Source organism: Podarcis melisellensis, assembly GCF_964234715.1.
Source record: "Podarcis melisellensis genome assembly, chromosome: 1".
NCBI classification, from domain to species: domain Eukaryota; kingdom Metazoa; phylum Chordata; class Lepidosauria; order Squamata; family Lacertidae; genus Podarcis; species Podarcis melisellensis.
This window is the reverse complement of record NC_138528.1, coordinates 90,881,975-90,906,654: the sequence shown is the minus strand read 5'-3', so window position 1 is coordinate 90,906,654 and position 24,680 is coordinate 90,881,975. Positions and strand designations below refer to the sequence as shown.

The window sequence follows — 24,680 nt, the reverse complement described above, 5'->3', positions numbered from 1 at the left end:
TTCCTGGTTCCTCTAGGAGGCTTCGCTTTGGCTGCACCAGGGACAGGGCTCTGGGATGGCTTCTGAGCCCTAGCACCACCAATCTCCATTGGCTCCTCGCTGTCCTTCCCCATTGGCGAGGGGTGCGCTCGGCTGAAATCCCTGTGCACAAAAGGGAGAGTCCTCGCTTGCGCACGCGCTTGGGGCCCGTCCTCCTCGTGCCACGGACGTCCCTCATGTCGAATTCCAATAGCTAAAGCCCGTTGCACCACGTCTTCTAGGGTCTGGGGTCTGTCCCCCCTAGCGATCTCATCCTTGATGGGGGGGCTCAATCCCTCCCAAAAAAGATCTCTGACCGGCTTACTGTCCTTTGGCCAATCTAAGGCGGTGAGCAATGCAAAAAATTTAGAGTGGTATTGGCGCACAGTCGCTTTCCCCTGCCTCAGCCCGTGCATTTGACGGCGCGCAATGTCCACATCCACAGAGGATTGAAAACAAGAATCCATCGCTTTGATGAACGCAGTTGAATTGCGACGGGCCGGTCCATCTTCGCGCCACAGATTGCGTAGCCAAGCCCTGGCCTCCCCATGCAGGTGCGAAACAATGAACCCCACTTTCTCTTCCTCATCTTTAAAATCGTGACGGAGTAAATGCAGTGCATATACGACGTCCGCTCTGAAATTGGGATAGTCTTGCAAGTTGCCATTAAAATGCGGAACCAGGGCACCCCCCCTCCGTCCAAGCGCAATGCCCTCCGCTCTGGAACCTGGGGCCCCCGCCCTGTCCGCGTGTTCCCACCTTGCCTGCAAATCCTGGCACGTCTTCTCCAAGTCGTCATTCTTCTTCTGCGAAGCAATGACTGCCGATGTGAGAGCGGTAACCTGATCCCGCAGTGCAACCAGCTGCTCCTCAGCGCTCATGGCTGCTCCCGTTCGTGAGCTTCGCAAAAAAAAATTTTTTGCTTTCAGAGAGGGGACTTACTGTCACGGCCACCCAGGACGGGTCCCAGCTCACAAGAGACCTCACTCCGTTGCAGTTTATTTACAGGAAAAGTTTATTGAAGATTTCTGCTTCTCGTACAGTTCAGCATCGTGGCCGTACGTCTGTCACGTTAGACCGCTGAAGTCCCCTCTGACTCCTCCCCTCTTCCACACCAACTTAATAGCCTGGCTCTAGACCACCTCTTCCTCTCCTTTCTTTTCCGCAGGGTCTTCCTGCCCCCCTGGGTTCCCTCTCTCCGTGACTCGCCTGAGGCTGAATCCTCTGCCGCCTCTTCCCCCCTCCTTCTGGCTTTAGGGCCGGGCTCCTCCCCTGAGCTCTCTCCACTTCCGCGCGCCTCTACGTTTGAACTTGGCGCGCGTACGTTGCTGCTGACCTTTCTTTCGACCGCTACACCACCCCTTGTTCTGCTCTCCACCCTTTCCGGCTGAACACCTTGCTCCAACCCCCTTTCTCTGTTCTCTCCTAATCCTGCTCCCTCCGAGAGGCTGACGACTCCACCCCCTTTACTCCGTTCCGGCTGAGACGCCTCTTGCTGCGTCTGTCTTCCACTGGGCTCCTCTCCGCTTCTCCCTTCTCCTCCCTTTTGCTTGATTAAGGTAACCCCCTTTTGAGAATCCTCTGACTCGCTGCTCAGACTCGTGGATTCCCTCAGAATTCCGTCATCTTCTTCCTCATCCTTCTGCCCCTCCTCCCACTCGCTCTCCGTCTCCTCTGTCATCTCCTCCTCTCTCCCAGAAACCCTGACACAAACGTATGAAGCAAATGTCCCCAAAGAAGAGTGTATGCTTGAAATATCAATATGATGAATGTTTAAGGAATTTAAATATACTGGAATTGGAGGGGGGGACCTTGCATTGTCCCTCCCCTTTTGTAGTTCTACTTTCTTCATGTTGGTTTTTCAAGAAGTCACTTACTATTGTTTGGAGTCAGTAAAGCAACAAACTGACGATGGTTTTTGGTAGCAAATCCTCAGTGCTAATTTACAAGTAGCTTATTAACAGTGGCCTATGGAAGTGCCAAACCTGTAGAATGGAAGAAGCATATTTGGGTCATGGGTTCCTATTAGGGCAAAGTGGTGGTACAAAGGGTGTGTTGTCACCACTTTCCAAGACTTCATATTCTGGCATACATGTCCAACATCCATGCTTGCATGATGATGCAGCTGGTTCCTGTCATGCAGATGGCAACTATGCAGGGCCCTGATCCAAACTGGGATCAAAGTGGAGCAAAGCTGGTTCCTATCATGCCATGGACTGGATGCAAATTCCCCTCCCAAATCTAGGTAAAAAATATTCTCACCAAAGTGCTCAGCTCTTTAGCTTAGCTTGGCTTGTGCAGATGCTCTTTGTGTCTAGATGGCTGCTGGTGTTACAACTGGAATAGCTGCAGTTAAAATTCTCTTTGAGCATAGAATCATAGAGTTGGAAGAGACCACAAGGGCCATCGAGTCCAACCCCCTGCCAAGCAGGAAACACCATCAGAGCACTCCTGACATATGGTTGTCAAGCCTCTGCTTAAAGACCTCCAAAGAAGGAGACTCCACCACACTCCTTGGCAGCAAATTCCACTGTCAAACAGCTCTGTCAGGAAGTTCTTCCTAATGTTTAGGTGGAATCTTCTTTCTTGTAGTTTGGAACCATTGCTCTGTGTCCGCTTCTCTGCTTCAAGCGGAAGGGCAGCTTGGGCAACTAGATTAGGCAACTAGACTGGGCAACTAGATTGGTGAGCATGGCAGTGACCCAGCTAATGTCCCCAAACAGCTGTGTGCTAAGATGCCAAACCTGAAAAAGTAAGGACATTATGATCTCTTTTGTTTTATGTTGAACTTCTTTGCCTGAGGAAGAGTCTGTGGGTGGTCAAAAACTTGATATTTCACATGATATAAGGCTCTGTTAAAGATATTGAGCAAAATCCCAACAAAGTTAGGGGCACCTTGAACTTGCATATGCAAGCAGTTGATTGTCATCTTAAATCATATAGATTTCTGTATGACATAGAGCAGCAACTTTTCTTTGGATTGCACCTATTATTTCAACCAATGCTTGACATCTCCATTTCAAGGTAAACAATCTGCTTCTTAGTTATCCTTTCAGCTCTTTACATGAGACCTCCAAGTATAGGGCGGTATATAAATTCAATAAATAATAATAATAATTTCCACAAAATAGATGCTGAAAAGCTATGAAAGCAAAATAGTGCTGTGTTAATGTTTCACAAGCATAAAGAGCATCCTAAAAGGACCAGCAGTTTTAGTGCTTGCCATTCCAGCATTCTGATTTTTATTACCTTCGCTTGTCTGAGAAGCATTCTCTTTTCATCAGAGAATATGGAGGAGGCAGTGAGAACAAAAAGTCTCTCACTCCAGATTTAGCAAAGAGATAAGATTGTTGAATCCTTTTCATCCCACACAAAGTGGGAACCAGGTTTTTCAAAGCTGACAGGGAACAATTTGTAAACAAAAGTGGAGTGCACTTCAGTGCCTGTATCGGTGCTTTATATAAAACACACTGCTGCTCTGTGGAAATGCCACAGAGCCTTGCTTGCAGCCCCAGTGAATTAGAGAAAGCACCACATTATATCAGGGCCAAACTAGAAAAGATTCATAGTGGGAATGGGAGAAATTCTGTGGGATTTAGGCACCTCAGGTGCATTCATATATGCTCCCCTCGAAGTAAGTGTCATTGAAGTCAGTAGGGCTTACTTTTGAGTAGATATGAACAGGCTTGCACTGAATGTTGTCAAGGACAGTTTTGAGAAGTGTGACAATTGCTTGGCCTGGTGTGAGCAGCTCTAAAATAAACAAGGACCACGGCTTAGATTCTGCCCTCAACAACCAAGGCTTGATTCACATACTTTGTTTTGCTGTATGCACAAACAATCCTAGCTATCCTCAGGTAGGTACACAACCATGTGGAACACCATAGGATAAAGATGAAAGCAACCTGTTTGGAAGAGTTCTCACTGCATTCATTTTATCAATATATTCATTGTGAGGTAAAAGTTGTGAAAAAATGATGCTGCAAATTTTTAGCAGAATTCGGCATGCACTGTGCACATCACTGATGGACCAACATCGATGATGTCATCAAGAAGCTTTCTCTCACATCTCTGCAGCAATTTTACCCTCAAAAAGAAGTTTGTCTTTATTATTAATAAAGCATCCAATCAATGAATAACCATACATGTGCCTTTTTTTAAAGTGACATGGTATCTGCAGCATGAAGGAAGGGGCAACACTATAACTGAGCCAGTGTTTGTTTCATACAAATGCTGTCATACAAATTGTGAAGCTAGGAGAAAGTGAAGGTTACAAGGAGCTCCTCTGATTGTACATTATGTTTGAGGGGAAATGTGCAGCCAATGGTTACACTTTGGCTGAGAGACCTCCTGTGAATTATGTTTTCAAGTTGCATTTGTCTTCACATCTAATGTTCAGTATGAGGTTCACAGGGAAAATAAATGTCTGATGTTATCTGATGCCTGGGGAACGCTGATGATCTAAGATCATAGCATCCACTAAGGGCCAACCCCAGCCCCTGGAACAGATTTCCTAGAATTTGTTCTACGCCTGTTCACCACAAGCCCTAAATTCCTCCCCCTTGGTTCCTGCCTGCTTTCCAGTTTCCCCAAAGCTTGGAGCAGGAGAGCTTACATCATGCAAATGATAGAAAAGAAAAATTGAAAACCACTTCTGAGCTCCATGACCCCATTCTGAACAGGGGCCTGACAGCTGTAAAACTCCATGGGAGGGCTGATCACAGATCTCCTGGTGTCACATGTGGTTTGTTCCTAATACAGTTGCGTAGAAAGCATGTCAAGTACTCTGATTGCCGCACACAGCACTATATCAGAACTCCCATGAGTTGTGTTAGCCGTATGATCCTCTCATTACAGATGTACATAGGGCTTGGGGAGAGGCACTGAGGCAGGAAGAATAGAGCTTGATACTACCTTACGGGCAGCTAAGGCAAGAGGCTTGAACGAAGAACCACTCAACTCGCTCTGCACTAGGTCTATTAAATCAGTAGCTGATCTGAAATGCCACCTTCCCATGTCTGCAAAACCTTTCCACCAGTAAAAGTTGCATTCTGCAAAGAAAAGGCAGAATTGGGGGAAGCAGAGAGCAAAATGCAGTTTCTGTCTACAATGCGGTCATACTTGATTCATTAGACAATCCGACCCATGACATCTTCTCATTCCACTGAAGTTAACTGTTACTCTCTGTACAGCGCAACCATCCTGGAAGTGGCTGAGCTATGGCGGCTCCCCACAGCAGCCATAACATGTCCAGTGACAGCAATCACGAGCAAGCATTTAAGGTCTTTCAAGGCCAAGAGTCGCCTCAGTGGTTTCCTCCCTAATCCCTAGATATAATTTCATTGCAAATTGCTGTGTTCTTCCAAGTAAACTTTTGCCCTAAAAGGCAAAATCCCACAAAGGATTCCAGTGATAATTTTGGGAGCAAGCTTTGTACATCTGAGAGCTCATTAGCATTGGAGCCTGTTGGGAGTAACTGAAGAAGACAGACCTGTCTGCTCTGCTGCTGCTGCAGCAGCTCAGCATGTCTTGCTACAGTGAATAATTCACATATGTATTATGTTTCATCTCTGGAACATTTGATGCCCGGTACTCTGTGAATAAATTGAGAGCTTTGGAATCTTGTTCTTTTTCTCTTCACAACATGGCTATTATGTTTAATGAGGCTCTGAAAGCTGGCAAGTGATGTCCAGCTTTGGTGTGGAAATCAGAGGCCAGAGCTCTTTGCCGTGCCCCAGATATTCCCCCTCCACACACACAAACTGTGCTTTGAACTGAAAGCACATTGACAACCTTGGCTAACTCCTCCACCCAGTGATTTGTGTTGCTGGTCTAGCCAACCTTCACAGTGTGGTTTCTGCCTTACCTAGTGAAATGTAGCATTTAAGCAACACTGTATGTGTGTGTTTACATTATTTTTAAAAAAGAAACTGAGGACAGTCTCTTCGGTTCAAATGTGTGCCCTCTTCAATGTCTTTCATTCCCTCCCCCTCCTGCATCCTTCTTCAGATTAGTGCGGGAGGTGACAGGTGTCAACGTGAACATGCGAGTTGGGATCCACAGCGGGAGAGTTCATTGTGGAGTCTTGGGCCTCAGGAAATGGCAATTTGATGTGTGGTCAAATGATGTCACATTAGCTAATCACATGGAAGCAGGCGGCAAAGCGGGGTAAGAGAGTCCTGCCTTTGAAGTTTACTGTTCTATTTGATTTTGCTCCAGTAACTTCTCTGCAGCCTCACATTAATACATTATATTCTTGGATATGGGAATTATGGACAAGCAATTCTACCTAGATTCGGGCAAATTACTAACTTTTGATGTTGCGCTCTCTGTACAAAAGGAGAGATGGGAAGTATAGCGTGTCCAAATAAAAACTTCGGATGCCATTTCTTTGCTTCTTCCTGTTCATGTTTGTTACCAAAAAGTGGACTTTAAAATCCTGATCTGGCCCATAGAAATGGCATAGCACAAATGGTGCAAAACTAACCCCTTTTCATCTGGGTCTGATCTGCCCATGTAGCAGAATGCCAGCCTCAGGAGGTGGTGTATCCTACACAGGGAAAGGATTGCTACAATTATCCAAAACTTTCACACTCCATTGTTCCTTTTTTCACAACAGCTTTCTATACCAGAGACACTAAAACTCAATCTGCAGAGGTTTCCTTTACTGACCAACCATTCCAGCAAATCCTTTAACTGGAGAAATGTTTATGAAATTTAGAGCTGTGCTGATGTTCACATGCAAACAATGTAACAAAAACAAGTCTGGTTCAATGGTCTTGTTTGGCATGACACACTAAACCAGGGGTTGTCAACCTGGTCCCTACCGCCCACTAGTGGGCGTTTCAGGGTTCTAGGTGGGTGGTAGGGGGTTCTACGGCACAAGCTGAATCCTCCTTCCATTGAGCACTGGTGGGCGGTAAGGAAATTTTCCCATCAAGAAAGATGCATTAGTGGGCGGTAGGTATAAAAAGGTTGACTACCCCAGCACTAAACCAAATGGTTGCACAGTCTGACTAAAACAATGCAACCATGAGGGTTCTTGGAGAGGCCACGTTTTGCTCTTCCTGAGTCTTATTTGCTGCTGTGTCATGCTAAGTCAAGAATGTTGTGCTTATTGTGCAAAGCTGGGCCATTGTTTTCTGCTTTCACTTGGAAACAGAACCTAAATAGGCATGCATCCCCTCTTTTTGCAAAGTGTGAAAGTATTAATAAAAAGCACTTGCACACACCATTGCAGCTTAGCCCTAATGAAACTACAAATCATGGTCACCAACACAAGTTGCTCCAATATTTTATTCCATTTAAAATGTTTTTGTTCTGCTTTTATCTCCCAGCTGGAAATTGAAACAGTTAACTACAATACAAGCATCAGTAAAATATGCATGTGCATGTGTGTATGACTAATAAAACCCCCCACTGTAGCCTCATTAAATTTTCAGTATGTATATGTCCCCTAAAAATTGTTTAAAAAGAGAAGTATCTACCCTTTCCTTGAAAATCTGAAGTCAGGTGAAGGGCCTCTTTGTAAATGAGCCAAGAAGCCTTGACCCTAGCTCTCATAGGGTGTCTCTTGACCATATCAAAGAGAAGAGGGATAGTTAGGAGTGGCAGTGAACCATTGCCTGTTATTGGTGACCTGGGGTGGCATAGGTTGAATGGTTGAACAAATAAAATAACAGTTTAGTCAAGGGATAAGCACAGGAAAACATAGACATAACGTTTGTTTTTATGTTATTGACCTCTATGTTAAGCACAAAACTGTGGAACGATTATAGTTGCCGGGTAGGATTTCAGTACAACTTGACCATTCCATTGCATGTAATAGTTTTCTCTTCCAGACTGCTTCTTTCTCAGTTCATTCAATGATTTTTATTATTTGGTTGCCTTTTGTCTTCATCCAAGGCGAATCCACATAACAAAAGCCACACTGAACTACCTGAATGGTGACTATGAAGTGGAGCTTGGTTTTGGAGGAGAACGTAATGCTTACCTCAAAGAACATAGTATTGAGACCTTCCTCATTGTACGATGCAGCCAAAAAAGGGTAAGAGTCAACCAAAAGTTATAATAGGTTAATAGTCCAGCTGTGCCATATAAAAAGGTGGTACCATAGATACATACCCATGACAACCTGCTAAGAGGGAAGTGGAAGAGTCCATGGTGTAAGATGGTTCATATTGAGTTCACATTGCTCTCACTATTTAGAGGATTAGATGCTCTCCATTCTTTTGAGGAGTTTATACATTCCATTTTTTTGCACAGTTTATTTGCTGCAATAATAATTGTTTTCAATGTGTCCCCTTCTGGTGAAATCACATTTTTTTCCAGCCTGATCTGAATAATATTTTATCAGAAGTACTGTACTACTGATTTCACAAAGATTTATTACTTACCTTAAATCCTAAAATGTGCGTTTAGAATTACAGATTTTGGGTGCTTTCAACTAAGATCTACTCAGAAATTAACAAATGTGACTAAGTAACACCCATTAATTCAGTGGGAGGAATTCAAGATCACACTAAGACAGTTGTTCCATCAGGGCAAAGATTTCAGCTTGCCAGACAAAACAATCCCCCCTCTCCCTCCCGCCATGTGCTGTTCCGGGAGTTTTCCCAGTCTGCCCCCCCCCCAGGCAATTGAGGGGTTCAGGAGCGGGGAAGCCCTGTTTCCTTGCACAAGACTTCTGCTGACTGGACCCATGAGTTGACTTGCACCCAGAAGACTACAGTAATATAACGGGGAAAGTTCTTGTATGAGATAGATTGAGCACATAAATAAATAAGCATGACTCATTTGGAAGGTTTACCTTGTGGATGTCCCTCTTGAATGAATTTACCTATCAAAAACAATGATTATGGCAAGTGGTTTCCCGGTCAGTCATGCTGTATTGACTGCAGATGCTGTGGTTCTATCTGATTTTTATTTATATTTCTATAGAATTTTTGGTTGATGGAGAAATCTTGTCTCTAGAGTTCAGTACACAAGCTTTTAGATGCAAAAACCTGTATCGTCATTCAATTATTTTGCCTTGGTACAATTATTACAATCTAGCTCCCTGGTGAGTCAATTAATGAACATTCTGGTTCCTTGTGATCTCGCTAACAATGTTAAGCACAGAGAAATCAGGTACAACTGTATATGAGATCAAGGCAGGAGGTCTGTTTCCTACGGTTGTTCACTTTCGCCAAGCCCATCTTTGGTTCACTCCTGAACACAAAATGGAGGCTAACAGTGAAAACATTATAAAATCACCCTATGTAGAGATCTTTTTATGGGCAAACAAACAAATGTCCTTCAAAGACCTCTCTATAAGCTGTATCTGGATTGTGTTCTACTAAACTTGGGTACAGGTTGCTTGGGGTTTTCTTTCTAAAAATGCAGCAATAATGTAATCGAACAGAAATGTTGAAAGTGATGTTTAGAGCAGAAATAGTTCCATCAACTCCTAGGAGTGCAAGTCAATTGTTTTCCAAGTGGTGTTCTAGAAATCCACCCAGCTGAACAAACAGAATGATTACTGAGATGACTTTCATGTGATCCTAATGCAGCAAGATAATCAGATAATCTTAATATCTCAGACTTTATGAATTTCAGCCAAGTTTGAGTCCAGTTCATATAAATTTACTCTGTTACGATGTTGCTGTTAGAAAAAAAAATCAGTCTAGAAAGCACCACTTAGATGGATTAGAATGATGAAGCCTACATTGCATTGGGCAAAGTAGCTCAGAGGGTGTCATATATGCATGAACATGAACTGAGTGGCATGTCCACAATTTACACAGCAGAATAGAGAGCTTTAACTGAAATGAAGAAGAATGTGGAACAGAAAGAAGCATAATCAGAGACAGAAAGATGTTAATTTTGTCTTTTATCTCAGCTTAGCACAAAGAACAGTCTTCAGAGCTAACAGCAATGCCTCCTTCTGTACCTTTCCCTATCTGAACCCTGCATGCAGTCTTTCCCTATGCTGTGCTCACAGTGGAATAAATAGCTTTACATCTGTTCTTTGCTCCGATTTGAGGAATCTCCCGTATGCATAGCTAAAAGAGGCTGATGTTGGTCCATGGTAACACTTAACATTTGAAAGTACAAAAGAGCTAATGACAAGGAACAAAGCGTTTCTAAGACTGCAATCTTGAGTTTCCTTACCATAAGAGGCATGGATACTTATGAATTGTCCTTGTAAATCATTCAGAGTTTTGGGAGAAACCTTTCCCTTTGTGTAAAGGGGGAAAAACAAACTGTCTGAACATAGCGACCTTTATAAATATTTCAGCATTAAATTAGGGAAGCTCAGATTTTAATCTCAGAAGGTTCTTAAAGTAGATTGTTCTTCAGATACTTAAAAATAAATATGGCGCACTCCATTTTGTATCCAGAGCTACAAATCCAGGCAATGACAAAAAATGCTACCAATCATTTCCAGACAAATAACAGTAAGTTGTACCCTGAGCTTCAGGACACTATTAAGAAGACAGATGGCCTCATTTTTAGGAATGGAGCATATATGTTTACAGTTTCAATTTTATATGAGCTGCTAGAAGTTTACTGCATTTTTCAAGAGAATGGTGACTGTGTTTGTCAGCACTCGAAGTGAATGACTTCATTTGCATAAACTTTTTACAATTAGCAGCAAAGTTGGCAGGTTTGCAAAATGTGCTTTATTTAGCACAAGCAGCTTGGCCTGCAGAAGCTGTAGGATTCTCCCCCTTCCCCCATACTGTGTTTTATCTGGTGGGAACTGCAACACACCTAAGAAAATTTGTGGCCCATTGCAAGAGTTCCTTTTATTGACTTGGAGGGCTATTACATCACTTTGTTATAGCCATAGATAAGTGTTTTCTTTTTATCTGTTCTTAGCTCTACCCCACAGTAGAACTGCCAATAAAAACACCCTCACTGCTACCCTACTACCACCCTGGGCCCTGTGGTTGTAGCTCACAGTAAATCTGGAGAGAGCTCAACCACAAGTCTGAATTCAGACAACATCCTAAATCAAAATGCTAAATCAAACCTTTCCTTAGCTTGCCGTGGCATAGCAGCTGCATGCTGTGCTATGGGAGTTCATTGTTCCCCCTAAGGCCAAGGTCTTGCGTAGGGTGGCATGTGGACCAGGCCTTTGTCTAATGTCTTTTAACTGGTGCTAAGAGTTGTGGGCTTGTTTGGTCGGTCCCTCCCCCATTACTGTTATAGACAGAACAATATTAAAATAACACAAACAGAATAAAAAGAATACCCTCCAAAACAGAAATGTGAATTAACAGTGCAATTCTGTTTACTGAGTTGCAGCTTTGGGGCAGGATTCAAACAATGATTCCTGCTAGCAGAAGCCCATGCAATGACTTCTGCTAGCATAGCTGGACTTTCCCCTTCTGTCCTTCCTCCAAGCCCACAGAATTGGCTGGGGCGGCGAATGCCTGGAAGAACCCCCAGAACAGTGTAGAGGGGGAGGAGAGCAGGGGTTGTTCCGTTTGGCAAGCTGAAAAGCTTGCCCTCACAGAATGATTGCCATTGTGCTAGGTGGAAATTCTCTCTATTTGTTTTAAATAAACAAACGGCTGCACTGGTTTCATTTGATGTCCCAGAATATATCAAATTAGCCTTTACAAGAGAGGTAGCTGTCCTAACTAAGGCATGTCAGAATGGGTACCTAGGGAAATAAGCTATCCGTGCTCAGCTGGTCTGGTCTTCCATCTGTCTGCACTGTCCCAGCGATGAGACTAAGAGACCCAGTCCACTCTGAATGTTCTCCTGAGCTGGATTGTTATTGGTATTAGAAAGTAAGGCGAGATAAAAAAAAAAAAAATTGCTGCTCCATTTTCTCCCATATCCTGCTCCAGTGAAGTTAGGACTGCGGAATGTACTGGCAAACCCTGAAATGAAGAAACCTCTTGAAATAATACAAAGTGTCTTTCCTAAGTGCTCAAAGCATTTAATACACATTGTTCTCAGTAAGGCAGAAATATGATCGTTAGAGAAAGTTCATGATATGACAGCTCTTATCTGTGAATAGGAGGGTTTTATAATGTAATGAAACAGTTTTAAAGAAAGATAAAGGCTTGGTTTTATGGCAGCTTTTTAGATAACTACTAGTTGCAAAACCCCTAGCTGAGCTATAATAAAATGTACAGACAATGTCATTTGTTCATGCCATGCAATAAATATTTAGCTGCAGATTACTGATTTGCTCTTTCTTCCTTTTTTGGCAACTAATGAGATATATTTTTAAAATCTGTAGATGTAAAATCACTTTCAGCTGGAAGGCAGAAATAGACAGACTAGGAATGTAAAATAAATCATTGTGGCTATTTCTGAAAGGAAAAAGCCAGCTAAATACATAACTGAGTTCATAGTATTATATTTTTAGAAGCACTTGAACCTCACTTTTGGTCATAATGCAGCATTCTGGCACTAGACATCTGTAGTTGGAGCTCTTCTACATTAAACAGCACTTTTTGGATGCAGAAAAGAGAAGGCATGGTTATCATAGGGTTCAATTCTCCTTTGCTGATCTTTCTGTGATTTGCTATTTATGACTTTTTTGTTTAATGCGGCCATGTTCAAATTCTTCTAACGAATTTTAACCCTAAATGACTCAGGCTCCATATACTTGAAATACCACCTCCTTCCCTATAGACCCTTTTGGGTGCTAAGATGAGTGGAGGGTGCTATGTTGGGATGGCGGCCTGGAGAGGCCATTATCCATGACAGTTCCTAAGTTGTGGAGCTCCTTTCCCACACCTTCATCATACAGCTTTCAGCGAGTGCTGAAAATCCACCTCTCCTTTACCATGGCTTTTGACACCTTATTTCTGTAACATTTGCTATTTTAAACAAGTTGTTTTTAATATTGTGTGATACTGTGTTTTAATATTAATATTATGTTTTATTTGTGGTAACCTGCCAGGGGACCATAGGGTGAAGGGAGTGTAATATAGTGAGAACATGAGAAGAATACTTATCAAATCCATCCAGTCTTAAAGATTTTGGTTAATATGCTGGTTGAGGATTATAAAGAAGTTAAGACAGGGTTTAGGATGACATATAGCCACTGAAATGTTTCAAAATGTAATCTCTTTACTATGTTCTTCTTTCTAGAAAGATGAGAAAGCGACAATAGCCAAGATGAATCGTCAGCGCACTAATTCCATTGGCCACAACCCACCACACTGGGGAGTAGATCGCTCCTTTTACAACCATCTTGGCAGCAACCAAGTTTCCAAGGAGATGAAAAGAATGGTAACGCTGTTCAGTTTTATGCAGCATGAGTTGCTGTTTTGTGTGAAGTTTGCATGTGTATATGTAAATATATATTCCTATATTTAGTCTATGGTGGCTGTGGCATTACTATGTTAGGGAGCAATTGAGGTACAAATCAAACCAGATACAACATGCTCTATAAACCCCGAGCTCATAAATGGTAGTTCAAACTTTAAAGAACAACAACAAACAACTCCCAAGTAATACTGTTTCTAAAAAAATAGTGTCCTTTACGTAAACTGTGAGGACCAGCCAGAGGGTTGGATTGTATCTCATCAGTATCTGCTGCTGGGCTCAGGACTGACTGAAGGCAGCAGCAGGAAAACTGGTACAACCCAAGTTGCATCAAACATCTGCTGCTAACACTTACCCTAGACAAGGCCATTCTTACTACACAATCTGAAAGGTAAAATAAACTGTGTACTTTACCTTGCATTTTCAAGGGGGGGGGGAGTCTCACAAACAGCACTGTCTAAAAAGGAATGCAGAATGGCTTACTAAACCCCATTATGTTTCTTGCAAAGCAGTCTACGTTGGGTCTACCCTGTCTAATCTGTTTTTAATTTATTTCTGTTGTTGTTGATCTCCCTCCTCCCCCAGTTAGACTAAGCAAGGGTTTCTCACACAATGATGATGAGGCAGAAGATGAAATGCAGAGCTCTTCCAGATGACCTGTTGATTGAGCATTCATCTTGATTTGCTTGGACAAATCTTAGGGAGAGGTTAGACTATGTCTGGTCTTTATTGAAAATTCATTCTTATTAGTTTGCAAGGCGGTTATTTGAAAATGAGCATTCATACTGATTTGTTTGTGTAGCAGTCATACTTCCCATTAATCAATCATTCATCCCTGTCATTTTCCTAACCATGAGAAGTCCACTTTAAAAGTGGGTTTGTTGCATCAGGGCAACTTTAATCCAGTTTAATTGTGCAAACCTAATTTTCCAGTATGTGCTTGAATCCTTTTGGCAAAATACTGGCAGTCTGGAGGCAGCCTCAGCACAGAACAACAATTAAAGGCAAAGTTTCACATTAAAGAATAAGGAGTACTTTCACCAACAGCCCAAAGTTCAGTGTTAAAACTCAAAAATGTACTGTGAAAGTGGCTTGTGGGCTTGACTACTGGGGAAAACAGTACTTGCTTCAGCTGTATAATCTGCTGGTCAGACATGAAGCAGGAGCCCCTCACCCATCTTCAATAGAGGTATTATTGCTTAGCTGGGCAATGAGTTTAGGAGCCTAAGGACTGCCAAGAGTGGCACTGTCATTCAAAGCTCAGCCCAGCCCCCTTTAGAAATGAGAGACACCACATTCCTGGGTGTAACCCACCACTAGATAAGAACATAAGAAGAGCTTACTGGATCAGGCTAATGACCCAACTAGTCTAGCATCCTGTTGCCATGGTGGCCTACCAGATGCCTGTGGGAAACAGAATATTCAGCAGAATTGACTTGAACTCTGTGAGTTCTTCTTAGTGTGTCCTGTGGATGGTCCATAAACCCTTCCCCATTAGGTTGGAGGAGTCAAACAGATATGGAACTTGTTCTTTTGTTTGCCACAGAACTCCAGGTGTTTCTAAGGTACAGTGTCCAAAACCAGCTTAAAGTGCGGTCCCATGAATATTTACTTGGAAGTGACAACACTGTTCTTCAGTAGGACTTACTCACAAGTAATTGGACCCAATTTTGACTGGATAAGTTGCCATTATGGGACGCGGGTGGCGATGTGGTCTAAACCACTGAGCCTAGAGCTTGCTGATCGGAAGGTCGGCAGTTCGAATCCCTGCAGCGTGGTGAGCGCCCATTGTTCAGTTCCAGTTCCTGCCAACCTAGCAGTTTGAAAGCACATCAAAGTGCAAGTAGATAAATAGGTACCGCTCCGACAGGAAGGTAAACGGCATTTCTGTACGCTGTTCTCGTTTTGCCAGAAGTAGCTTAGTCATGCTGGCCACATGACCTGGAAAAACTGTCTGTGGACAAACGTCAGCTCTCTCGGCCAGTAAAGCAAGATGAGCGCCGCAACCCCAGAGTCGTTTGCGACTGGACCTAACTGTCAGGGGTCCTTTACCTTTACCGTTAAGTTGCCATTATAGGAAGTAAGTAAGTAAGTAAGTAAGTAACAGGAGCAAGCTGCTTTCTTAGAAGATTTATTGTTGTTGTTGTTTAGTCGTTTAGTCGTGTCCGACTCTTCATGACAACAAAGGTCCATATAGTTAAAGCCATGGTTTTCCCAGTAGTGATGTATGGAAGTGAGAGCTGGACCATAAAGAAGGCTGATCGCCGAAGAATTGATGCTTTTGAATTATGGTGCTGCAGGAGACTCTTGAGAGTCCCATGGACTGCAAAAAGATCAAACGCTTCCATTCTTAAGGAAATCAACCCTGAGTGCTCACTGGAAGGACAGATCGTGAAGCTGAGGCTCCAATACTTTGGCCACCTCATGAGAAGAGAAAACTCCCTGGAAAAGACCCTGATGTTGGGAAAGATGGAGGGCACAAGGAGAAGGGGACGACAGAGGACGAGATGGTTGGACAGTGTTCTCAAAGCTACAAACATGAGTCTGACCAAACTGAGGGCAGCAGTGGAAGACAGGAGTGCCTGGCGTGCTCTGGTCCATGGGGTCACGAAGAGTCGGACATGACTAAACGACTAAACAAGAAGATTTATATACTATATTTATTCATAGTTTAGTGCTGAGCAGCTTGAATACCCTCTTGGTAGTCGTATTGGGAAATACACTGGGCATATCTTAGCTGTAAAATAGACACTTGCATTCTCTTTACATGCTACTTATATGTTTTGCTCTCATGTTACATTATGATAGATTTATGGAAATTATTGACATAAAAATGTAACATTAGAAACAACATTAGAGCAACTCGCAACCAAATTTCTTGGTTTAGAGCAGGGGTCTGCAAGCTTTAAGACAAAAAGAGCCACTTGGACCCGTTTCCGAAGGGGAAAAAAACTGGGAGCCGCAAAACCATTGCGACATTTAAAACAAATATATCTCCGGAGCCGCGATCTGCCAGCGGGCGGGAAGGTGACGTCGGGACGGTGCGTGACTAACGCACGCACCGCCCCCATGCGACGTCACAGCCAGTAGAGCGCCCGCCACAGTGGGGAGTGTTGGGGCACACAATGCGCCTCCTCCCCTGGCTAGTATCCGCCCCGGAGCCGCGGCAAAGGTGTAAAAGAGCCACCTGCGGCTCCGGAGCCGCGGGTTGCTGACCCCTGGTTTAGAGGATGTAGGCTTATAATTCTGCATGCATCAGGAAGACAAACAAGATAATAAATCCTCAAATTACTTACTGCATAGTAGTACTATTGAAAATAAGTAGGCTTATTAACAGAAATGTACCCTGAGGAAAACAAAATATTGAAAAAGCAGTATCAGATTCACCAGTGCTTTTTTTCCCTAGAAAAATAGCTTTTTTTAGGGGGATCACTTCAACACCAGCAGTGGTACAAAGAGTTGCTGGAACACACCAAAAAGGTGAAGGAGCTCTGTTCTGGTGAGTTCCAGCTGGGGGGAAAAGCACTGAGATTCACTTCTATTTTAGTATTCTTATTATCATACCCACTTGTTTCACATAATGTTCTTTCAAATACCTGTCCCTGAAGTTTCACATATTAACTGTGAATTAACAGAAGGCTTTACCCAATAAATCTATTTCCTTTTTTAAATAATGGTACTTTCAAAGATAAAGATACATCTGCATTGCACACTGACTAGAACATGTCTCATATTAAAACCAACTGCACAGCATGTAGGGGAATGCAAATTATGTAATTAACTTCATCCAGGTATGCAATCCTTCATATCCAAATTAAGAGCATGCTTTTGAACCTGCATCTCTTTCAGAATATGGCATGAGACATAATTACCTGTAATGCTGATTCTGTTTAAAATAAAATGGAAAAAGCAGAGATTTCTACTAGCTGTAATGAAGTTGATCATATAGCACTGTATGTTTTTGCAAACATATTGCTATGAGTAATTGTACATTCAGTATTATGCAGTTTAACCAGCTTGGATATATTTGGTAATATGGCTTAAAAATGAATGTTGCTGGTGTTTTTCCCCTCCTTTCTTATTATTTTGCTTTTATGCTCATGCTTTTCATATGCAGTTTTGTCAAGTAGGAGTAGCATAATATCAGTGCAGCTGCAGCCTTTGTTCACATAAAACCTCTCTTGGCTTTTTGGTCATGCAAACTCACAAAGCATGATGTGATTAAGAGATTCTAATCAAGCTAGCATGTAATTATAATTAGATGTTTCTTTCAGTTGGCGTTAGAAGGGTGCTTGCATCATCCTATTCATAGGAAAAGGGTAGTTGTGCCAAGAGGTGTTGTGCATCATGTTGTTAATTAGAGTTTGCTATGTCTAGCTGGTGATTCAGAGGGAAAACATTATTATTTATTGTAATATCAAACTGTGATTTTTTAAAAAAACATACCCTCCACTTTGTGCACTGTATGAGTAGAAGACATCTTGAAACGTGAAGATGGCACAACTTTTATCTCTGTGATTTTTTAAAAAAACATACCCTCCACTTTGTGCACTGTATGAGTAGAAGACATCTTGAAACGTGAAGATGGCACAACTTTTCTTTCTTTAACTTACTTGCGAATGGATATTTTGTGGGAGTTGCATGTTTCTGCATCATAGCATTAGGTTTGGAGAATCTGACACACAAATAACATGTGTGATTTGTGTTTCTTACAGTGAAAAATGTGTTGATTTTCGTACTGATTATGGGCTCAGCGTTGTGCTAACATTGTACTGATACAAAGAAGATTTTATTTGTTTCCTTTGGCTGACAGCATTTCAAATATGCATGTTGTGACTAGTAATTGTGCAAGCTGGAGGGAGTATGATAGGCTGGAGAAAAGGTTAAAAAAAATTAAGGATGATATCATTCTCCCCCTATTTTAGTGATTTTCAAATATAACAAAACTAAAAGCAACAGCAATTGCATTATTTCCCAACCCATCCTTCTCCCAGAGGTATAGAGATAGTGTTAAATTAAAATTAAAATCCAAGTGATGCCTATAACAAGAATGAATCAAACAAATGTATCGTTCAACAATGTCCCATGACAAGCTAGTACAGGGTAGCCATGTGCAATAGATTGTGCATATTTGATAAAATCGAAGTTAATTTAATAGATGCAGTTGTTATCCTTGGTATCCATATTAATTTCCCTTGCCTGTTGTTTTAAAATACTTTTTTTCTTGTTTTTAAAGCATCAAAAAAGCTTGCAAAGTGTGTTTACCAGAGATGATACTGGAATGAGAATGCACATTGCAGGGAACAATGCTTCTATTATTCCACCTTCAACTCTCTGAAAAAATTATCTCTGTTTCCAGCCATTGTTGACTTTCTTTGTAGAATATCATTTTTTTCTTAACTGTTCTCTCTTTGCTCTTGGAATAGTGAAGACCTGTGTTTTATGATTAATTTGCTTCTTGAAAGCTCCACTCACTACAAACCTGCCCCACTCCTACTTCCTTTGCCCCACTCCTACTTCCCCCCCAAAAACCCATGCCAAAGCTGGCACTGTTTCATGTTACAAAATCCAAGTTAGGAGTTTATAATTAATCAAACTTTTCTTGATTATGCTTCCATGCAATTGTTCAATGCACTAGAAAACCCAATAATATCCATCACAGAAAATTACATACCAAATAAGTCATAAAATAGAAGTTCCTTAGCCTACAGTGCAAAGCAAACATTGCTAAAGTAGCAGTTTATCACACTGGGTTAAATAAAAGAGTCTGAGGTCATGAACATGTCCCATCTGCAGGTATATGAGTAAAATAACTTGCTCAGCACTCTCAGTGCTGTTTTCCAACACAGTGGTTATGTTTGGGCACAGTGTCACATCATAAGCCATGGTAAAACATATTAGTTCACACACAATTCTAACCCTTTCCCAATGGAACCACCTTGTGGGGCTCCATGGGGTTTGAGGCAGCTGAAGCTGGCTGGTGATCCGCCCCAGGTTTCACAGCACCTCCTGGGTCCCATGTGTGGTTTTGTATTACCTCCCTAGAACAAACCTTCACTTGTTCAGATATAATGCTAACACAGTTGCTCCGTGACTTGTTTTCCCGCTGGAGGAAGACAGGAGTAAAATACTTCACTGTCTCTTGTTGCTTGAATTGGTGGGGCAGGTTGCCCCATGTGTGAGAGAATCAAAAGTTTCATTGTTGTTTCTTACCTTTTTTATGTAAGGAAACTGCTTATTAAGTTAAAAGGAAATAAGACCTTTCACATGAGATACTGTTCTTATCTCTTATCTCCTGTTGTGGGAAGCAGCTCTTGAACTGCCAGCATTACTCTTCCCCTTGTAATTTTACATCTTCATGCTGTTCATCAGACCACAGGTAGCTGGCCTACCTGTAGTATCTTCTGGTTTCTTCTCCCTTTTAAGCATTGCTTCATGTCTCTGTTTCTAATTTGTAGCTTGGCTTGCCCCCTCATCCAAAATCATCTGTTGTTCCATTCTCCTGAACTTGGCTTTGATTTGCAGCTGTCACTAACCAGCCAAGACTGGACAGCTCACCTACTTTGTTTCCATTACTTTGTTTCCAAATCATTACCTTACTGTCCAAGATTATGTTAAAGTGTGTACTTCCATAAATCCACAGGCCCGATTTTGTTTGTATCCGTGTGTGTGTGTGTGTGTGTGTGTGTGTGTGTGTGTAAAGGTGACAATTTGAAAATTGGCTTGAATAAAGAAGTCTCATTTAGATTATCTGAAGCTTTATATCAGGGGTGGGGAACTCGCTCCCCTGTGAGCCAATCAGAAATTATTTCCAGGCACCTCTGAGCCAAGCTTAATGGGTGGGAACGGCTGCTTAATTGTCAATCACCTGACGTTATGATTATATCAGGTGACCCGTTTTTACCTGCATGATTTGAAATTGAACTGTACAGGCAAAAAAATTGTGCTGCAGCACTTCCCACTCACTGACAATCAGCTGTTATTTGGAGCTTGGAAAGTACTGCACACATGACTTCAGCACTGCCAACACTCAGCTGATAGCTGGCACGTAAGAAGCACTGTACAGACTCCGCTGATCCATGGTGCTGGCAAAGCTCCTATCATCCAAATTCTGCCTTTACGTTTCCAGTACCTGATATAACATCAGATATGGGGCAAGTGAGTGTGACTTGACTGAAATAGTCTGGCAGGTTGGAGGTTCCCTGCCCCTGTTTTATGTGAATAGCCTTTTTCAATTTTTATGGGTTGCTTTTCATACATAGGTTATATATGTGGAGGGAGAGCAGTGGCAGGCCACATGCTTTGCACACAAAAGATCCCATGTTCAAGTCCAGGTAGGACTGGGAATTTCCCCTCGGAAATGCTGGAAAGATGCTGCATCATCGTAGACAGTACTGAGCTGGATGGGCCAGCGCCCATGTTTCTTCTTATGTCAATGGCACCTCCAGTATGGGTTTTCCTAAGGAGAAATGCTGCCGTTCTCCTTAAAAAGCAACAAATGGGAAGTGTCCTCAGTTGTGAAAGATTCTTCTCTCTTGTAGCAATGTTTGTTGCCATGGTTTCCTTGATGGTGGTGGTGTGGAGTGGGTAATTCTTTTTCCAGGAGTCTCGGCACAGAGCAATTGAGGAGCTGTCTCCTGAGCATTAGTTAGCCAAAGTGGAAGAGATCTGGAAGTGATTGACATAGAGATTGTGTGCCAAACATGAGTGTGGCCAGAGTCTACCATCAGCTTTAGGAAAACCTCTGCTCTGAAATGCCTTCACTGTTTGTTGCTTTAAGGGTTCCTTTTCCCAGTCCAAACAAAACAAAGTAGACCCAGGACAAGCTAATATTTACCAAGTAGCCAAGAATCATATTTTTGGCATATATCTGTGAGATATACAGAGGAGTTTAGTTCCCACTCTTTTTGGAGGGGGGGAGTTTGGGAGAGTGCTCTTTCTCCCCTTTTATGCTAGTGTCATGTTTCTGAACATAATCAGGGAGATATTTTTGCAGCAAGATCTTTGCAGAGATGAGCAGTTGCTGTTCTGTTCCCAAGGTAACTCAGAAATTGTTGGCAATTTTGAATATTTCAAGAAGGGGGCCACTGAAGGACTGGTTTGCCCAAGCTTTCTTTCTTTCTTTCTTTCTTTCTTTCTTTCTTTCTTTCTTTCTTTCTTTCTTTCTTTCTTTCTTTCTTTCTTTCTTTCTTCCTTCCTTCCTTCCTTCCTTCCTTCCTTCCTTCCTTCCTTCCTTCCTTCCTTCCTTCCTTCCTTCCTGAAGATACCTGGTATCTGAAGAAGTGTGCATGCACATGAAAGCTTATACCCAGAACTAACTTAGTTGGTCTCTAAGGTGCTACTGAATCAATTATTATTATTTTTTCTTATATTGATTGTTTGAATTAATATAAACAAGTTTGATTGAGTTAATTAATCATTCAGAATGCACTGGCTGGTATCAGTGATGATTTCAGTTTTTTACAAGGTAAACATCCAGATCGAACTACCAGTCAGTCACTATTTTAATACATCATTTGTAAGGACACATAGTAAAAAAATGAACCACAGTGCATTGTGGAAGAGTTTTAGATAGAACAATATGATGTTTACATCAGCTGGTGTATGACACATAAGTTTAAGTGGCCAGCTTTATAGCCTTTATGTTGAACTTTACAAAACATTTCTATTCTTTGACTCATAACTGATAATGTTGCCTTCTTTTGGCATGACTGTTATCACCGTGATATGGACAAATGGAAGTATTTAGTAGGGTAATGGTTCAGAATTCTTCATTGTACTTGAGCTCACTCTGCCAGCTAATTTGTATATCTTTTTTTTCTTTTCAGGGTTTTGAAGATCCAAAAGACAAGTAAGAGAAAAAATATAATTGATATTTTTATACTTTATTATAATGTGAAATTTTTCAAGCTGGCCATCTACAAATTGTGGAGAGGACCTTCTCGTTATAATACATCACCTTAAGTCACAATTTTCCTCATTCAATGTTTATTAGGTTTTGGAACACAATACATAAGAGGCTTATAAAGCCCATGTAATGAATACATACATAACCATTACCCCCTCCTGCCACTGGCATTATCTTTTGTTCTTTAGGGGAGCTTTGATGAGCCACATTTTTAAAAAGGTTGCACGTGTAGAAAGGCTCTTAAACTGGGTGTCACCAGTATGAGAAATTCAAGAATAAGGAGCTACGGGGGAGGGGGGGTTAACTAAAAAGAAAGTGAGAGGGAAAAGAAGAGGAACTAACTCTCAGCCTTACCTAACTCACAGGGTCATTGTGATGATTAACTACAGCAACCCTGCATTCCTGAACAACTCTGTTTCAAGATGGACACCAAGCACTGTTTGGTTTCATTCTCTGTGACACATCTAAAGTATTATTTGGAGCACTCCAAACATCTTTTTCACATGGCACAAAGGAAAAATGGAGGAGAAAGTTAATAGGTGGGGGAAGTGTAGAACTCTATTAGCCCTTTTCTGCATAACCTCAGAAGTTCAGGGATGCCACAGATTAACTGCTGATTGCCGCCTACAAGAGCCCTGCAGAGATTGTGTGATGTAAAGTCCTGTAAGGCTACTTCATGTTAAAGGAGGGGAGCACTTGTAGTTCTCTGACTATGAAGGATGTGACTTCATTGCCAATTTGCCAGAAAGGAGATGCTTCTTGATTAGTCAAAACATGAGCCCTGCTGCTGCTGCTTGTATTGTTGCTGTGTAGCTCCTGATCCAAAGATGGGAAGTGGAGGAGGTAGTGACTTAATTATTGATCTCCAGCTTTTGTATCTATGTGCGCATGAGAATAAAAGTAATAAAGAAGGATAAGGTAATAGCTGGATGCCCCATTACTTTCAAACTGTATAAAGGAATGAGGAAATAGGAAGGAACCGTCTCTATCACACCTAAAAAGAAAAATGTTGGAAAAAATCAAGAGTGCTTTTTAAAGTGTTGAACTCAGGATCTGTATAACTCCTTCTTCCAATTTTGTCTACTTTCAACAAATCTTTGAGATTTAAAAAAATATTATTCCCCCCCCCCCCTCACAATTCTTAATTGCTTTCATAAGACTAAAAGCTCTATAAAATGACTGTGGTAAGAGCCATTATACAAAGCTTAATTAAGAATCATTTTCCAGGAAATATGCCCTTCTTTTGCAAATTTATTAACAAGGGTAATTCCCACTAAATGTCTGGGCATTCTTAGGATCTTTGACCAGTTTGTTTGTTTGTTTGTTTGTTTGTTTATCTAAATCTTTTACCAGGTCAGTCTGCCTCAAATTAGTAATAATCTTTTGTGTTTGAATGAAAGTGTTTTTTAGAACATAGATCTTTCTTGTGATATGAAAATCACATATGAAAAAATAACTTCAGTTTAAAGTTTTTTGTCTAATGAATGCCCTAAATTCTACTATTTTTATCAGGAAAAGTTTATACCAGGGATTATAGTACATCTCTATAAACATATTTTATCTAGATTCATGAACAATAAAACTGACTTTAATAAGCATACCCTATCTAATACTTAGGTTGCTGCTGTCTGTAACCCCAGTATACAAATTAGATTTGTAATGGCATCTGAGGAATTTCAGATATGAGTTATATAAGGCAGGAGTGGGATGGGAGACAGAGAACTCCAAATTTATCACCAGTTGCCTAATTAAGGGTGTTTGTTAAAGCAGCATTTTTATTAGAGATGCCAGAGAAGACCAAGTGAAGTTTGTTTGGTTATGAAAATCTGAGGTGAATAATACAAGATCTGGGCTGTGCAGTTGTTTGCTGCCATTTTATCAAAACATGGCTTGTGCTAAATGAGATGTGAGGTAGAGTGTTATAGGTTCTCTTCCATGTGATGTGGGTGAGATTTTTAATGTCACCCCCGCCTCCAAATCACTGGGTGATATAAAGCACCCTACCACCTATATATATTGATAGTTCCCCTGCTGTCAGGAAGAATGAAGGTGTTGGGGAAGGAGAACGGTGTCTTGAGGTAGCGGGAAACATTCCCTTAGAAGGGATCCATTCCTTGGGGGACAAACAGCTATCTGCAAATTCATGGAGGGTAGGACTGTTGATGGCTGCTAGCCATGGTGACTATGCTCTGCCTTCACAGTTGGAGGTAGTAAAGCTTCTGAATGCCAGTTTCTGGGAGCCACAGAAGGGGAGAGTGCTCTTGTGTGAGAATCTTGCTTGCGGGTTTCCCGCAGGCATCTGGTTGGCCACTGTGAGACCAGGATGGTAGACTAGATGGTCCATGAGTCTGATCCAGTATGATGTTCTTCTGTTCTTGGAAACAGAGCTAGTTTTAAAAATGTAAAGATCCCTAACTAGATTGCTCATTCATTTCTTAATAAAATAACTTTAATTTTCTTAAGACAAATTTCAATG

General features: G+C 41.7%; 1 protein-coding gene across 6 annotated transcripts in view; it reads left to right on the top strand.

The window, feature by feature from the left end:
• Positions 1 to 24,680, top strand: part of ADCY5 (adenylate cyclase 5) — a 189,073-nt gene that overhangs the window by 130,350 nt on the left and 34,043 nt on the right. For all 6 annotated transcript variants that reach the window (XM_081924757.1, XM_081924755.1, XM_081924754.1 and 3 more), the window contains 4 exons: positions 6,028 to 6,186; positions 7,924 to 8,065; positions 13,120 to 13,260; positions 22,125 to 22,147. In XM_081924757.1, coding sequence (XP_081780883.1) covers positions 6,028 to 6,186; positions 7,924 to 8,065; positions 13,120 to 13,260; positions 22,125 to 22,147 — 465 coding nt within the window. The remainder of the gene's footprint in view (positions 1 to 6,027; positions 6,187 to 7,923; positions 8,066 to 13,119; positions 13,261 to 22,124; positions 22,148 to 24,680) is intronic.